This window comes from Hypanus sabinus, chromosome 27, assembly GCF_030144855.1.
Source record: "Hypanus sabinus isolate sHypSab1 chromosome 27, sHypSab1.hap1, whole genome shotgun sequence".
Taxonomy (NCBI): Eukaryota; Metazoa; Chordata; class Chondrichthyes; order Myliobatiformes; family Dasyatidae; genus Hypanus; species Hypanus sabinus.
The window spans coordinates 26,548,543-26,566,103 of NC_082732.1; the positions used below are offsets into that span (position 1 = coordinate 26,548,543).

General features: G+C 40.5%; 1 protein-coding gene across 1 annotated transcript in view; it reads left to right on the forward strand.

Annotated features, from left to right (window-relative positions):
* LOC132382146 (uncharacterized) overlaps nt 1-15,206 on the forward strand; it is a 48,730-nt gene extending 33,524 nt beyond the window's left edge. Inside the window, exons 10-20 of the mRNA XM_059952048.1 lie at nt 283-449; nt 599-807; nt 2,402-2,546; nt 5,088-5,340; nt 7,824-7,941; nt 9,287-9,431; nt 10,400-10,601; nt 11,539-11,672; nt 11,820-11,955; nt 13,326-13,436; nt 14,575-15,206. Coding sequence (XP_059808031.1) covers nt 283-449; nt 599-807; nt 2,402-2,546; nt 5,088-5,340; nt 7,824-7,941; nt 9,287-9,431; nt 10,400-10,601; nt 11,539-11,672; nt 11,820-11,955; nt 13,326-13,436; nt 14,575-14,619 — 1,665 coding nt within the window. The 3' untranslated portion in view covers nt 14,620-15,206. The remainder of the gene's footprint in view (nt 1-282; nt 450-598; nt 808-2,401; nt 2,547-5,087; nt 5,341-7,823; nt 7,942-9,286; nt 9,432-10,399; nt 10,602-11,538; nt 11,673-11,819; nt 11,956-13,325; nt 13,437-14,574) is intronic.
* Nucleotides 15,207-17,561: the final 2,355 nt, after the last annotated feature.

Here is a 17,561-nt window from a genome sequence, read left to right on the forward strand (position 1 = left end):
TCATAAAGTTATGCAAAATCAACAGTATGGATGAGATAACTTATATCTTCTCATGTGATTGGTTACTTACACTAATAAAAGTGTTAAATAACACTTTAGTCTTTGCAGCAAAGGCAGCTCACATATTTACTAATGATTGCTTGTTTCGAGATAATACCCTTTATAACCTTGCTCTATTTTTGTTTGGCTTTTCAGTTTGGCATTTTGCCAGGGTCTACAAGAACAAAAGTAAACTCAAATATGATAAAGTTCAAGACAGTTGTTTGTGCCATTGATTTGTAGAGCGCTCTGCATTATGGAACAGGACCAGCAAACAGACCTGGCCTGGAGCGAGCAAGGAAGTGGCTACAGGGCAAATTGGAGAAGCGTCTGGTTGAAGAGCATCTGATGCTCTGGGCTGCACGGATACGGCAGGTGGATCAGTTTCACAGTCGGACCCTGCTGACACGGTATGTCTCTGTTGGTATTAGTTTTCCACTATTTGTCTGCTGTTTAGTTATGTATTTGTTTTTGTGTTTCCCTTCCAGGTACAGAAACTGATTCAGTATGTGTAATGGTGAGGGGTTAATAAAATCTGTGTGTAACTTTCTTCCTGCAGAGTACTTCTAAGTTGGAGCAAGTGGAGGCAGACCCGCCAGAGACGTCGGGAATTGGTTGCTGGGTTTTCTTTTGGCCGGCAGCGCGGAGTTGTGCTGACTCTTTGGAAAATACGTTTATTACAAAAGCATGAAGCTGACAGAAGATGCAGAAAGGTGCTGTGTCAGAAAACTCGAGAGGCAATGTCCCAGTGGCACCAATATACAGAGAGTGAGTGTCAGCAAAGCAGTTTGCTGTGACAGCGCAGCTGCTTACATGAGGACTGGTGATGCTTTAAAATCAAAATCAGGTTTAATATCATCGGCATATGTCATGAAATTTATTGCTATGTAGCAGCAGTGCATGCAATACATAATATAAAACTAAATTACAGTAAATACATGTATTAAAAAAGTTAAATAAGTGGTTGCAAAAAGAGGGGGATAAAAAGTAGTGAGGTCATGTTCATGGGTTCAATGTCCATTCAGAGATCTCTTGGCAGAAGGGAAGAAGCTCTTCCTGAATCGTTGAGTGTGTGCCTTCAGGCTCCAGTACCACCTCCCTGATAGTAGCAATGAGAAGAATGTATGTCCCGGGTGATGGGAGTCCTTAATGATCGATGCAGCTTTTTTGGAGCAATGCTCCTTGAAGATGTTTTGGATGCTGGGGAGGCTAGCGCCCATGATGGAGCGGACTGAGTTCACAACCTTCTGCAGCTTATTTCGATCACCAACGAAATAGAGAAATCTTCTCATGTCTGACATTAGATAGGGAGACCAGTTACAGGTAGATTCAGATTCAAATCTATTTATCACATGCACATTAAAACATGCAGTGAAATGCGTCATTTGCATTAACAGCCAGTACACCCAAGGTTGTGCTGGGGTCAGCTTGCAAGTGTCACCACACATTTTGGTGCATGCATAGCATGCCCACAAATGTTCCTAAGAACAACACAAGCAGCAACAACAAAATAACAACAGCAAAACAAGCCCCTTTCCCATCCCCCCCCAACCACATTCACACCACCCAGCCAGGGGTCCAACCTCAGGACAGTCTACCTCCGGACCAGCAGGCCTTGTTCCCAGGTTCTCAGACTTGCAGGTATCAGGCCTCCAACTTCAGACTTTACTCCAGAATGCTGATCCCATGTTTGACCTTTAGGCCTTGACTTCTAGACTCGAACAGACCTCCGATCCTGATGACTTGAGCCCTCATGACTCCTTTGCATCTTCAACCTTCAAGCTTTGATTGCTTAGCACCTGCAGTGTTACCTGACTATATCAATTATAATTAGTGGTATGAAAGTAGAGTGATTATTTGGATATAACTGTAAAATTCTCTGGACCATAAACATGTTGGAAATGTTGTTTAAACATCCAGTAAATGCAGGCAATGGGCCCCACAACAGAAATGGTCTTTGGTGAGCTACACATCAGTATAGTCCTTCCTTAATTTCTGGGCCCAATTCTTGGTACTTTTTGCTTATTCATAGTATTAACAAGTGATAGTTGTACCCATTTTAGTAAAAGTATTTGCCAATTCTCGTACCTCAAACAAGAGAAAATCTGCAGATGTGGGAAATCCAAGCAACACACACAATAAGTTGGAGGAACTCAGCAGGCCAGGCAGCATCTATGGAAAAGAGTACAGTCGACATTTTGGGCCAAAACTCTGCTGAAGTCCTGCCGAAGGGTTTCGGCCTGAAACCTCGACTGTACTCTTTTCCATAGATGTTGCCTGGCCTTCTGGGTTCCTCCAGCATTTTATGTTTGTTGCCAATTCTCATAATTCATATTCTGCAAATTTGTATTGCTTATTCTAGAGCGAAAACAAGCCCAAGGTCTCCAGGCTCATTTCCTTCCTGTTCATGCACTGAGGGTGAAGCTTTTGACTCTTCAGACCTGGAAGCAGAAAGCAGAGACACAGAGAAATGTGAAGATAATGGCAGATATGCAGGTGCAAAGAAGGTCTGGAACAATTATTACTCTGAGTCAGTGTTTGTGTAGAGTTTGTGATTCTTTGGGTTCAGTTCAGTTTGTATTCCTTAGGCACGAGACATAGATGAAGGCTGTTAAATGATAGAAGGTTCTAGACAGAAGAATTTTGGGAAACTGAAAGGTCCGAAGGTAGATAAGTCAGCTGGACCAGATGGTGTACACCCCAGAGTTCTGAAAGAATTGGCTGAAGAGATCATGGAGGCATTAGTAATGATCTTTAAAGAATCACTAGGTTCTGAAAGACTGAAAAATTGCAAATGTCATTCCACTCTTCAAGAAGGGAGAGAGGCAGAAGAAAGGAAACTCTAGGCCAGTTAGTCTGACCTCAGTGGTTGGGAAGATATTGGAGTCAATTATTAAAAATGAGGTCTCAGGGTACCTGGAGGCATGTTATAAAGTAGGCTGTAGTCAACATGGTTTCCTCAAGGGAAAATCTTGCTTGACAAATCTGTTGGAATTCTTTGAAATAGTAACAAACAGGATAGACAAAGGAGAATTGGTTGATGCTGTGTATTTGGATTTTAAGAGGGCCTTTGACAAGGTGGCACACAAGAGGCTACTTAACAAACTATGAGCCCGTGGTATTACAGGAAAGATTCCATCATGGACAGATCATTAGTTGATAGGCAGGAGGCAAAGAGTGGGAATAAAGGGAGCTTTTTCTGGCTCCTTACTGGTGACTAGTGCTGTTACACAGGGGCTTGTGTTGGACTGATTCTTTTTACATTATATGTCAATGATTTGGATGATGAAATTGATGGCTTTGTTGCAAACTTTGCAGACAATATGAAGGTAGGTGGAGGGGCAGGTAGTTTTGAAGAAGTAGGGAGGCTACAGAAGGACAGACAGATTTGAAGTGGACAAAGAAACAGCAGATGGAATGCAGTGTCAGGAAGTGTATGGTCATGTACTTTGATAGAAGAAGTGAAAGAGTTGACTATTTTCTAAATGGAGAGAAAATACAAAAGACTGAGGTACAATGGGACCTGGGAGTCCTTGTGCAGAATTCCCTAAAGGTTTATTTGCAGGATAAGTCTCTGATGAGAAAGTCAAATGCAATGTTAGCATTCATTTCAAGAGGACTAGAATATAAAAGCAAGGATGTAATGTTCAGACTTTATAAAGCACTGGTGAGGCATCACTTGGAGTATTGTGAGCAGTTTGGGGCCTCTTATCTTAAAAAGGATGTGCTGAAACTGAAGAGGGTTCAAAGGGAGGGGGGAGTGACCTCATTCAAACCTGTCAAATGATGAAAGGCCTTGATAGAGTGGATGTGGAGAGTCTAAGACTAGAGGGCACAGCCTCAGAATAGAGGGGTGTCCTTTTAGATTGGAGATGAGAAGGAATTTCTTTAGCCAAAGACTGGTGAATCTGTGGAATTATTTGCCACAGGCAGCTGTGGAGGCCAAGTTTTGATGTATATTTCAGATAGAAGTTGATTCTTGATTGCTCAAGGGCATGAAGGGACACAGAGAGAAGGCAGGCGATTGTGGCTGAGAGGAAAATTGAATCAGCTAAGATGAAATGGCGGAGCAGACTTAATGGGCTAAATGGCCTAATTCTGGTCCTGTATCTTATGGTCTTATACCAGTGAGAACACTGAGTCCCACCATTTGTCCAGTGTGTGGTATGATGCCATCCAGTCATACACTAGGAACTGGGCTGTCAGCTTCACTCATTATTATGGGAACTCTCAATCCTACTAAGAGTTAAAGCTGTCTGCACTAGTCCATCTCTGACAGAGTGCTGACAGATTGCTGTAGCCTGCATGATCAGCAGCCTGTTGTGGTCATGAACTATAGCTTTCTGCATCCAGAATAACAGGCAGTCACTGGAGAACCCCCAGTAGATCGCTATATTGCAGTGTCTATAGCAAGGATGTTGAGTGCACGTAACTGTCCAGTGCACGTAACAGGGCAGCAATGGGAAAGGGCAGAGGACTAGGCTTTAAATTAATGAATTTGCATGGAGCATCAAAGAAGCTTAAGTTACATGCAGATCGACATTAAATTTACCAGATGCATCTAGGTAATTGATCTTCGTGGACTGAATCCAATGGTGGAAGTTTTGGCTTTGCACCTTTCTACTGTGCTGTAACTTAGTTCTTCTTGATGACAATAATTGGATATAGCACAAACTAGTCTTGCATACCTTGGAATGTAAAAGACTAAGGGGTGATTTAATTAAAGATTTTGAAATGTGAATTAAAAACTGATGGTTAGATAGAAAAAGAGCTTTTTTCTGTTAGAAAATTTGGGACAAAGACATACAGCCTACTAACTTGAGTCGGGCCTGACATGACTGTTTTGTTCATGGGGAGTTTTGAAACTTTAATATATAGCATTAGGTGCAAGATCATTTGTTAATCAGATATTGATGTATTTAAAGGATGCAAAAATACAATGGAACTGAGTAGCATTTAATTCAAGGGGCTAACATACCCCTTAATTTCTATTGTGTAATTCTTATCACCACGTGAAACATTACTAATTCATTTTTTTCTTGGTCTAGATATCTGCGGGCTTGGCACTGTGCCACACTTCAGAAAGGGAAGTCGTGGCAGAAGCTGTGGACATTTCAAACTGTACGAAACCAACAGGTCCTGTTAGGGGCTTTTAGTCAGTGGAGGTATCACTTGGAGCTGCAGCACTTCTCAGAGAGTCACAGGAAATTTAGAACAGCACAGAGAGTTATTCAGTGCTGGAGGCAGAGGACGTTACTACAGCAGGCTGTGAGACATCGAGCTACAATCCTCATTCAAACAGTAGGTAAAATAGATTTGTCCATCACAACCTTGTTGCTAATCCACGTTCACAGCTTCTTCCCAATCCCCCATTTCTGCTTAAATATTGACGGTTTCTTCAGAAGGATAAAATCATTTTATTCCTGAGTCATTTGACTTCCCCACTACCTTTTGTATGAAAGCTATTTTCTCTGCTTTTAGGTTAACCAGTTTTTATTGATTTTTTGCATTGTCCTTGGTTACTTTTCTGAGAAAAATCCTTCCAATATCTGTCCAACCAATTATTATCATTATCTAAAAACCTTCGGATATTTTTCTTCCCAAAGATCATTGAGGTGAATCAACACCAGATTTTATTTAAATCCATTGCATCCTCCGCAAGTTTCAACACTCAGATTTGAAGACAGAAATTTCTGTATTTTTCTCCATTATGGACAACTAATGTAGCACCAGGGTATCATCCCCTTCTTTCTAATCTCTTTCCATCCTTCTACCTACAGAACATACATCTTTTAAATTGACTGTTTAAAGCAAATTAAAGTTAGCATCACCACCATAGTGAGGTTGCATGTTAGGAAGAGAGGAGGTGGGATTACACAGAGGCCACAAGAGGGCAGTGCTTGACAGCAGCTATTCAGAAGCAATATTGGTAACTGGCCACAAGAGAGCAGCACCACCTGACTGCCAAATGAAAAAGCAGCAAAGAAGGTGTCAAATTTTAATTCTTCAAGGAATAGTTGTGTAAAGTATGACAAGTGGTTCCACAGAGTTACAAAGCCTCAGGTACTTACATAGTATTAAGGGTTTTTAAGTAGTACTAAAATACATCTGCCAGAATATAACGTTGATTGTAACATTACTGATACCAAACCAATAGCGTTCCTCTAATTCGGATTCATATTTATTTATCCTATGTACATTGAAACATACAGTGCTTTCACACACTGCTTTCTTTAAGATGAAAATATTCAATGGCTCTTATGCTAGTTGAATTTGTGTAAGTCATGTGCATTCTTGGATACAGATGGATGGCCACTTCTCCCTTGGCACCTTCCTGGGACTTGTATCAGCTTTGGATGCAATCTAGCACTTTGTGGCTCATCTTGTCACTTTATAGTGGATGGTCAGCATTTTGTGCAAGCAGCCAATGATCATTGTGCATCTTTCTGAACTCGGCATCCACTTTCACCTAAAGCTATAAACTTTGATGACCATGTCTACACCTGGTCTGAGATGCCTTTAGCCAGGAAATTGCTACACACCCTGATGCAACATCAACATTTCCTTTCCTCCCCATATATGTTGCTCAGCACACTGAATTCCTCCAGCAGATTATTTGTTGTTCCAGATTCTAGCACTTGCAGTCTCTTGTGTCTCCAAAACAGATTATGTTGCTTATTTGAAGTAATCTCTTTCTCTCTCTAATCCAGCATCACTTGTCTTCTTTTGGCCTCATTTCTTTTTGCCCATTCTTCACTCTAGGCTTGGCTGAATTAGGCTCAGCCATGTCCTGAGCCTGTGGCTCATAAGCAGCAAGGACCTGCCTGGATGTGGAGTTGGAATTTCTATAATCTGGATTACAAAGGTGATGGATTTTTCAGAGGCGCTATCTTTTCTTTTCAATGGAATCTCTGCTTTCCTCCTCAGCTCTTCACTTACTGCAGTTTCAAATTTCAAATTATCTTAGTTTAAACTTTAAAATTAAGAATTAAAACTCCCCACCATTCTTGATCTCTGAAAGAACTCTGAAGATCAGGAAAATAACAGGGATCTAAAAGCTGCTTAGAAATTTAATAAACTGTCAACAAAGTTTAGGTGGTAGCCCTGCCTCCCACAATAAGCTGCTGATTGGCAATAGCACTGACATTGTGTTTGGTGATATTTTAAATCCTGATGTACATTCCTATCAACAACACTCTCGGTTGTCAGTTTCTTTAATAGTTTATTGAATTTGAACTTTTGTTTCAATGCACACCCTGATATGTTTATTCACACACTGCATTCCAGGTCAGTGTGACAACCCTCAAACTGCAGACTACTATATATATTTCTTTTACCTTTTCAATGAAGGTATTAACCCTGACTAGCTTTGAATCTCAAACAGCGGGGTCATTCAAGCCTCACCGTGGATACATTTTGCATGTGCCAGTTTAAGAACTGGATGCCAGGATGGTGTTAACCTTGGGTCCATCTCTTTCCCTATAGCCACGTGGTTATTTTTCAGCAATATCTGACTCTCAGTGTTGATTGACAATCCCCCTTCTCCAATCTAGGATGATTTTGGATGAGAACAAGGTCATGTTTTGCTATGCTGTATTTCGTGGATTCCTGACAAAGCCTGGGATCAGTCACATCTTACATGACTCATGTAAAATTATCCAGCAGAGAGCTCCCAAGGTTTACAAGCTGTAGCCTCATTGCAAACAGTTATATTTGTTTTTGTCAGCTCCAATGCTATGTCCTCTTATAACTACATCATTTTTCTTCCTCTGTTTTATTTCCAGTTGTTCAGCAGATGGAAGGAAGCTATCAGATTATCCCAGCTGTCCCATCAGATTGCCGAGAACATTAAAATGAGGCAACTGAGGCTGCTGCTGCTTGCCTGGGCCAAATTGGTAAAAGGTGAGTTCTTCTGAAAATCACAAGTTGCATTTGTTGCCAGTCTTTCTGTAATGGAAAGCTGCTTAGAAATGTAACAAACCTGTAGCAAAATTGAGATGGTGCTTTTATCACCCATCTGCCTGCCATCAGAAGCTGACAAGGAAATGCACTGAAATTGTGTAAGAGTGGATACTTTGTTAGGTACACCTGTACACTTCTTTAATACAAATATCTAATTAGTCAATTATTTGACAGGAGACCAGTGCATAAAAGCACGTTGACATGGTCAGGAAGTTCAATTGTTGTTCAGACCAAACGCCAGAACGGGGAAGAGATATGATCTAAGTGACTTTGACCGTGGAATGATTGTTGGTGCCACACGGGATGGTTTGAGTTTCTCAGAAACTGCTGATCTCCTGGGATTTTCACACAAAGCAGCCTCTAAAGATAAAGAGAATGGTTAAAAAACAAAAAACATCCAATGAGTGGCAGTCTGTAGGCAAAAATGCCTTGTTAATGAGAGGGGTCAGAAGAGATTGGCCTGAATTGGTTCAAGTTTGCTGGAAGGTGACAGTATTTCAAATAACTACGTGTTACAACAGGGATATGCAGAAAAACACCTCTGAATGCAGAACACATTGAACTTTGAAGTGGATGGGTTACAGCAGCAGAAGACTAAACTAGGTTCACTCCTGTACCTAATAAAGTGGCCACTGGGCGTATTTGTATGAACAATACTGCTAGCTCTTAGTTTCTTAATGGATCATTGAATTTGAGCTTTTCTTTTAATGAACACTATTATCTAATCAGATTTTCTTATACTTGTATACCTATGTACATGTGTGTCTTTCTTTCTCTTCAGCCTCTCAGTCAACTACACGTACCTTGTAATACTGCTTCAGTTGACCTGATTTCTCTCGATAAATTATATTCATTAAAATGATAATGAAAAATTAACAACATGAACAAAATCTCAGATGTTGCCCACTCACCATCACCATTGCTATTGGACCCCTGAAATATTGTCCCCTTAGTGTGACAAGCAAAAATTTAATTGAGAGGCAACTAGGTCTTGCACAATGGGATATGTATGTACTTGTGACAGAGTGCAGGTTGGTTTTATTATCTTTGAATAGTATTTTTTAATCCTGTGATTAATAAGTATTTCAAAATATGAGAAGTCATCCAAATTTTGTAGTGTTGCACTCTCACTAAATATCATCCGTGTGTATCATTGTAACTCCTGTATCATTACATCAAGCACATCCATGTACATTTTCTGGGAGTGCAGAACAGATTGGCCCATTATTGTAATGTCATTTTAAACCAATTCTGATACATGAATGCACCTTGATTGCTTTTATAGAGCGAAAGGATGAAAGCGTGAGGCAGAAGAAGGTGATTTCTGCATCACAGCACCAAGTGAAGCAGACTGCTTTTTGTCAGATGGCAACATTATATCGGAAGCAAAAAGAGGCTGTTTTGTTCTACCATCTAACTTTACTTCGCAGGTATGACAAGCCCACAATAACTGCTGTACTCTTGTGCTATCTGCAGTGGCTGAAAGCAGACTTCACTATTGTTTGGAATCCGCGTTCCTATTCTTTGCTGTTCTTTAACTCATTGCTTCCAGATAACAAAAAGGAATGTAACAATCCCCTCAGAACATCATGGATCATGAGAATAAAACTTGGGTGTATAATGGATAATATTTCCAGACTTTTAGGTACATATTCCATTGAAAAAGTCAATTTGTTTTGAAATAATTTAAAGCTGCCATGTTTAAATTAAACCAATAAAGGTCAGTTGTCAGCAGTATTTTAGTGATATTGTGGGCAACCTGTATCATAAGATGGAACATTTCTCATTTTACTATGAAAACTTAAGAACTTTACTAAGGCTGAGTGAGCCCTATGTGTATCCCTCCCTGTACCCCCCCCCCCAGGATTAGCAGTGGTGTTATGTACACAAAAGTGTGCTATCACAGCTAATGTACAGAACCACATACACAGAATGCTGAAGGCACACAGCATCTATCATCTGTAGAGGGAAATGAACAGTCAGTGTTGACTGTTTATATCCCTCCATAAATACCCACTGACTGACTGAATTCCTCCAGCATTTGTGTGTTGCTCAAAATTTCCACCATCTGCAGAATCTCTTATTTATAATGTACAGTACAATGAGTTTGTGAATGTATAGACTGGACAACACTACACAGAGTATGTAAAGGGCTTTGCACTGCTTCTCTTTTATTTGTGTATATATATTTTCTATTATGAACAACATTTATTATTGTTAAAGAGCTGCAACACCACTATGACAAGAATCATTGTGGCCAAGATACTGGGTAGAAAGCACATAATTAAATAGGTACAAACCACATGTTGGGGATTTATGAAAGAGATTACTGGTTTGTATTTCTGCACATTAGATAAGCAGCTAAGCTGAACTGGTTCGCTTTCTCATCAAATCCTAGGTGCCTTCTCACTTGGGTTGGAAATGTACATCTGCAGAAGCACTGGGCATTGACTGTATCAGCTCAAGCTTCATTGTTGCAGCTTAACTCCGCATTTGCAATCTGGAGAACTCAATTGCACTTTCAACGTAAGATGGCCTTGTTCGTGCAAGGGCAGGCTAAGCAAATCCTGCACAAAGCACTGAAAACCTGGTACAGCGAGGTAGGTGTAGAGAGATATGTGCGAATTAACAAGACTTCAGAAAGTGTTGCTTTTCTATTACTTTTCAGCTTGACTATTAAAGAAATTAAAATGTGCTTGTTTGTTATTTCCATTCAAGCCAGCAGATCTCTAGCATGGAATTTGGTATACAGTACTGTGCAAAAGTCAGGCAAATTTAATGATGTATGAGTGATGATAAACCTGATTCTGATCCTGGTCTCTATTGTGGACTGAGAGAGGGAAGGGTGCATGGAGAGGGCAGTCATGGTTAGGAAAAGGGGAAGGGAGAGGGGAGGGAATAGAAATAGATCACGTTAAAGACAAGATACAAAAGGAGCATACCTATGTTTTGAGCAACACACACACAAAATGCTGGTGGAACGCAGCAGGCCAGGCAGCACCTACAGGAAGAAGCACTGTTGACGTTTCGGGCTGAGACCCTTCGTCAGAACTCACGAAGGGTCTGACAAAGGGTCCTGATGAAGGGTCTCAGGCCAAAACGTCGACAGTGCTTCTTCCTATAGACGCTGCTTGGCCTGCTGCATTCCACCAGCGTTTTGTGTGTGTTGCTTGAATTTCCAGCATCTGCAGATTTCCTCGTGTATACCTGTGTTTTGAGTCACTTACTATTGGAGATGAAATGGTTCAGTAATTTGGCTGTTTTTAGCTCACAAAATTCAAAGTGAATTAATTATCAGGGTATGTATATGTTACCATATACTACCTTGAAATTATTCAGGCAAAACAGGGGAATGAAGAAATACCACAGATTTTACAAAAAGCTCTACATAAACAGACAAAGACTGACAAACAACCATTATGCAAAAGAAGACAAACTGCATGTAAAAAAAATAATACTGGGAACGAGTTGTTAGTGCAGGTCGTTACTTAGTGATATTTATCTAAGCCACTGCTTATATCTATTCTTCTTTGACAGTTGCAGGCACTTAGATATCATGCCAGATATGTGTCTCAGAAATTTCTGTCACGATGGATTGTTCTTGTGAAGGCACAGAAGCAGCAGGGCGCAGAGGAATCTCGTGCAGAGGAACAGCACAGGAATCAATCATGGTGATTAATCTTGCATTGTCACTGAAATACTACTCACTCTGGTTCTTTCACTTTATAACACAATAATGTTCTTGCATGGAATTGGAGGGGCTCGTTGGGTTGATGAATTCAGAATGAGCTTAACAAGCTGATTCTATTTTTCCACAGTAAGCTATTTTTAAAAAACTGGCGGAACCAAACATTCCTACAGCAGTTTCTAGAGAAAAAAAGGGTTGAGAAGCTTCAGGAAATCTGGAAACAGTGGAACAGCTTCACTATGAACAAGCTGGTGACCAGGGGACTGGTGAGAAAATCAGTTCCCTTTTAACTACTTTTCATTTAACCAGTTTAAGCTGTGAACATTTTGGTTGGATTTACAATTTTACAATAATACCAATGTCAATTTTTTGTTTAAATGATCTATAAGAAAGTCGAACCATAGGAATAAATAACATAAACTATCCTGTTCCATCTTACAATATGACTTTATGACTTTATTGACTTCATTTCTTACATCCTTCACATACACCAGGAGTAAAAATCTTTACGCTATGTCTCCATCTGAATATGCAATGTGCAATCATAGTAATTTATAATAATTTATAGTCAATGTAATATAGAGTACACTCAAATCAGCATGAGTTCATCAGTCTGATGGCCTGGTGGAAGAAGCTGTCCCGGAGCCTGTTGATCCTGGCTTTTATACTGCGGTACCGTTTCTCAGATGGTAGCAGCTGGAATAGGTTGTGGTTAGGATGGCTTGGGTCCCCAATTATCCTTTTTATATGCCTGCCCTTGTAAATGTCCTGAATCATGGGAAGTTCACAACTACAGATCTGCTGGGCTGTCTGCATTACTCTCTACAGAGTCCTGCGATTAAGGGAGGTACAGTTCCCATACCAGGCAGTGATGCAGCCAGTCAGGATGCTCTCTATTGTACCTCTGTAGAATATTTTTCAGCAGGGCTGTTAATGAAGATTTTAAAAAAATATATTATCTTTTTATTTGACAATCCTCAATCTGGTTAGCTAGTCTGGACTTTAATCTAGAATCTAGACAAATAATACATTCTGAAGTATGTGGAGTGCTAAGTGTTACTCCACTCAAATCTTCTTGATGACTAATTGTTTCATCCACAGACATCACCTGTCCTGTCCCAGCACAGTTAAGGCTGGTCCAGGGTCATTTATCATCTTTCTCTCTGGGGATGAGAAACCTGTGGTGTCTGGTTAATTCTGTTCAGCTGCTACAGTCGGTAATATGTTATATGTAGATCTATCGCCCAAATCCCTACTCAAAGTCTTAATAAATCAGTGAATTACATGAAAACATTGACTCAAGGAGGACCTCTGAGGGCAAGGCAACCTCCCCTGAGAATCTCTGCATAGATGAAGCTTCTTAATCTGTTTAGTGCCTCAGATGTTCTTGTCTAGTTGTCAGTCTTCTTTGTGGGCAGACTGGGATAATGGGGTCCAAACTGCAGCTGAGCCTTGTCCTCATATTGACATAATTAGGACACATGCCCTCTGCCTGTAAAATGGTAATGGGAAGCTGATTGTATTTCAATCTGCTCATAATTTGGAAGCCTTCAGTAATGAACAGTCAGGTGCAACTGGAACCATGCTCTTCTTACAGCTTTTAACACTAACAGAAGCTTCTCTCCTCCTCACACAGTATGAGAAGAGGCCGGAGGTGAAGGCGTGGCAGTTGTGGCGTAGACGGTTCATACAGATGCAGGTGTCACAGGCGTTTGCAGCCCAGGACAGCAGGATCCTGATGTTGGATGTAGGTTCCAAAGTTACATACGTTACACTACAATGCTAGTCAGCCTCCCTGGAAGATGCCGATCTTCTTTGTTAAATGCTCTGGTTTATCATGCAACAAGATCTGGAGTAAACAAAGATATCCTGATTAATCATGAACCTATCAACCTCAACCCTAAATAGACCTAATGATTTGGTGTGCACGGCCATCTGTGGCATTGAATTCTGTAGATTCACCACCCTCTGGCTATAGAAACTTTTCCTCGTCTCTGTTCTAAATGGACGTCCTTCTATTCAAAGGACCTAGATTCGTCCTCTCCACATCCACTCTTTCTAGGCCTTTCAATATTTGATAGGTTTTAATGAGATCCCCCCCCCCCATTCTTCTAAACTGTGGTGAGTACAGGCCCAGAGCCATGTAAAGCTCCTCATATGTTAACCCTTTCATTCCTGGGATTATTCCTTTGAAGCTGATCTGGACCCTCTGCAATGCCAGCACATCTTTTCTTAGATGAGGGGCCCAAAGGAGGAATGAGCTACTTGTAACAGATTTGCTCTTTGATCTGGCCTGCAAATGTTTTGGCTCATGTCCTTAGTGCACTGTTTCAGCAACACCATATCTGAATAACATCAGCTCTGGATTGACCAATTGCCTTTGGAGTGAGATGCAGAATTCACCTCGCCTCCCCTCCCCAGCCACATTGTTTCAGCAGTGGTAACATAGAAATGACAGTTGTTCATAGTCTGAGCTAAAATGTTTCAGTGCTTCTGATGCACCATCAATAACTCACTCTGAGACGTAAAGGCGAGATATAGGCTTTTATTGACTGGAAGAAGGAACCAGTAGTGAGTGACCACCATACTACATCCTGGAGACTGAGAGGCCGGGCTCAGGCCTCAATCGCCTTTATACAGGGGTCTGTGGGAGGAGCCACAGGAGCAGTCAGCAGGGGGCGTGTCCAGACAGGTATATGTAGTTCACCGCAGCTTCCTAATCAGTGTTTCATTTGAACTGCTATTCACTCTGATTATACACTGTAAAACATTACAGAAATAATGTTATAGGGTGCACAATTGTAATTCAACAGGGGGGCAATTTGACTCTCTTTCACACACAGAATCCATTAACTGTAAACCTGATGTGTCTAATTTATTTTTAGGTTTTCACTACCTGGTACAGATCGGCCTTTGGAAAACAGAATTGACCCATGATGTTGGTGAACCTCAAGCTCACTCCTAGTACAGATTTGAGCTTCTCACTGTGTTTGTTTGTGGCGATGTACAATGCTGACTATCAAAACCTCTGTGTCCAGTGTCAAGTCTGTTCCTGTCTGTCAATTGGTAAGTTTGCATCCCATTGGACAGGTTGGAGAAGGTACATTTTCTTAGACATACTCTAGAAGGTCCTAACTTCATGCTTTGCAATATGATGGTAATTAGACTGCATGCAACATCACAGAAACCAGGGTTGGTTTGGGTGACCTTGTGAGCTTACCCAGCATCTAGTTCACGGCACTTAGAATTCCGCTGAGGAGAATCTTGTGGTTCAATATATAGTCAATTTAAAATTATACATTAAATGTCTGTGTTTTCTCTCCACTCTCACTTATGGTGAACCTTTATCTATCAGCATCTAGTTTTGAGATACCTTTAACAAGTTATACTTGGGGCATGTTTCTTTACAAAACTTACTCTAAATTAGTTCTTGTGTATTTAAGTATTTGTATTCCTATTTCCTCTGTTTCATTTTGATGAATTAATGGATATTATCCAGTATTTGGGGCTTTTTACTTTTTTTTTTCAGCATTCAGTTTTGAATACATTTAATTAAAAACAACAGAAACTCTGTGTGGTTGTCTGCTTCTATGATGACGTTGGGGTTCTTGCTCGATATGTCTGTGTGTACAGCAGTAACCCAAGGATAACTATGTTTTCTCATTTAAGTGTTAATTGTGCAAAAGCTTTTATCTGGGTTAGATATTCTTAACTCATCTCCTCATAAGTCTAGATCAGAGGTCGGCAACCTGCGGCTCCAGAGCCACATGCGGCTCTTTGATCTCTGTGATGCGGCTCCCCGTGGTTTGTTAGCTTTTGAAATGTAATTCGAAATTTGAAGATTATGGTGAACTTGTACAATATGAAAACTTTGCGGAGACACCGTTTCCTGGCACATCCGAACCGGCTCACAATTAGCCACCGTTCCGACTAAGGGAGATAGCCTACGGGGGTTTGTGAGTACGTGTCTTTTGGAGCATCCGCCACCACGGGGACGGGTTGAGCGAGGCTTTAAAGCAAGGCTGTTTAGTTCGAATAAAGTTACCTTTGACTGCAGTCTTTATTTTAGCGCTGCGTGTAGCGCTACACCGCTACAACGTGTTTTTTATCGCTATTAATATACATCACAACTGCCAATGCCTGACACCCGCCAGTGCGTGCATTCTTTTAATTCTTCGATCCAAGGTAGGCTAACTATGTAGTAACCTTCAACCCAACGTCTTTTTTTCGGAGTTCAAAATGTTTTTGTTGCATGCAGAAATGTAATTTCGTTTTCTCTGCAGGAGTTCATCAATTTCAAAAATGCAACACATTATAGTTTGTTTATACATAGCATAAAGGCAAACAAAAACCCGTTGTATACAGTGTTATTTCATTTTGTGGCTCCCCGTGTTTTCTTTTCTGTGGGAAATGGGTCCATATTGGCTCTTTTAGTGGTAAACGTTGCCGACCCCTGGTCTAGATGTTAGTGTTTTGGCAATAAGCAGTTGTACTGAGCAATTTTGGAATATTATTTCAACTTAAAAGGAAAAGCTGAGACTGTTCAGGCTCAGACTGTAAGTATTGTAGTGGCCATTTTTTCCTACATCAATGATAAAAGATATTATACACTGTGTCCACTTTATTAGGTACACCTGTATACCTGCTCATTAATACAAAAATTTAACCAACCAATCATGTAGTAGCATCTCAATGCATAAACTCATGCTGACATGGTCAAGAGATTCAGTTGTTCAGATTATACATCAGAAATGTGACCTAAATGACTTTGACTATGGTGGTTGTTAGTGCCAGATGGACTGATTTGAATATCTCAGAAACCGCTGATCTCCTGGTATTTTTGCACACAACAGTGTCTAGAGTGCACAGAGAATGGTGCAAAAAGCAAGCAAAAAAAGTATAGTAAGGTGCAGTTCGGTGAGTGAAAATGCCTTGTTAATGAGAGAGGTCAGAGGAGAATGGCCATCCTGGTTTAAGGTGAAGTAACTCAAATAACCACACATTGCAACAGCGGTGGACAGAAGAGCATCTCTGAACATACTGCACGTCGAACCTTGAGCTGGATGGGCTGTAATAGAAGAAGAACTCAAGCATACACTCAGCGGCCACATTATTAGGTACAGGAGTTCTAACATCAATGAAAAACAAATGAGATTATGGTCCCCTCACTTGACAATTCCATTCCTGAACATCAAGATGTCTGATTAAGTGATGCCCTAAAGTTCATTTCCATTTGCTGACAAATGGAACATGCCTACATTTTTGAAGTTGTAGACTCATCTGATGTAGTTCCATTCCACTGAATGTAAATACGCTAGAACAAAATTGCTTGAGCAGATTTTTAAAATGCCTCAACACAGGTGCAAAGTAATTTTAACAAACTTAATCTAGTTCCGTGTAGCTGGATGTAGTTTTGATGCAATATTGACCATTGAGTGTAAAGCAGAAACAAAATAATATTTTTTCCAGTCCTGCTGAAGGGTCTTGGCACGAAACGTTGACTGTTTACTCTTTTCCATAGACGCTGCCAAGCATGCTGAGTTCTTCCAGCAATTTTGTGTGTATTGCTTTGGATTTCCAGCATTTGTGGATTTTCTTGTGCTTGTAACAAAATAATATCAGTCATTCTTCATCGAGTTCCACTCTTTTAATAACTTGGTTTAAGTTTAAAGGGGAAATGTCCCGATGTCTTTGAAATTAAATACACTGATAGATTTTGTAAATATACTGCTTTAATTCCTGTGATATTACAACCTTGTGCTTGGCATGGTTCCATTGTGGCAACTGCAATACTGACCGCAGTGGTTTTTTCAAACTATTTAATTGAGTATGTTACTAAGTACACTATGGAGGATACAGCAAGCATAATCAC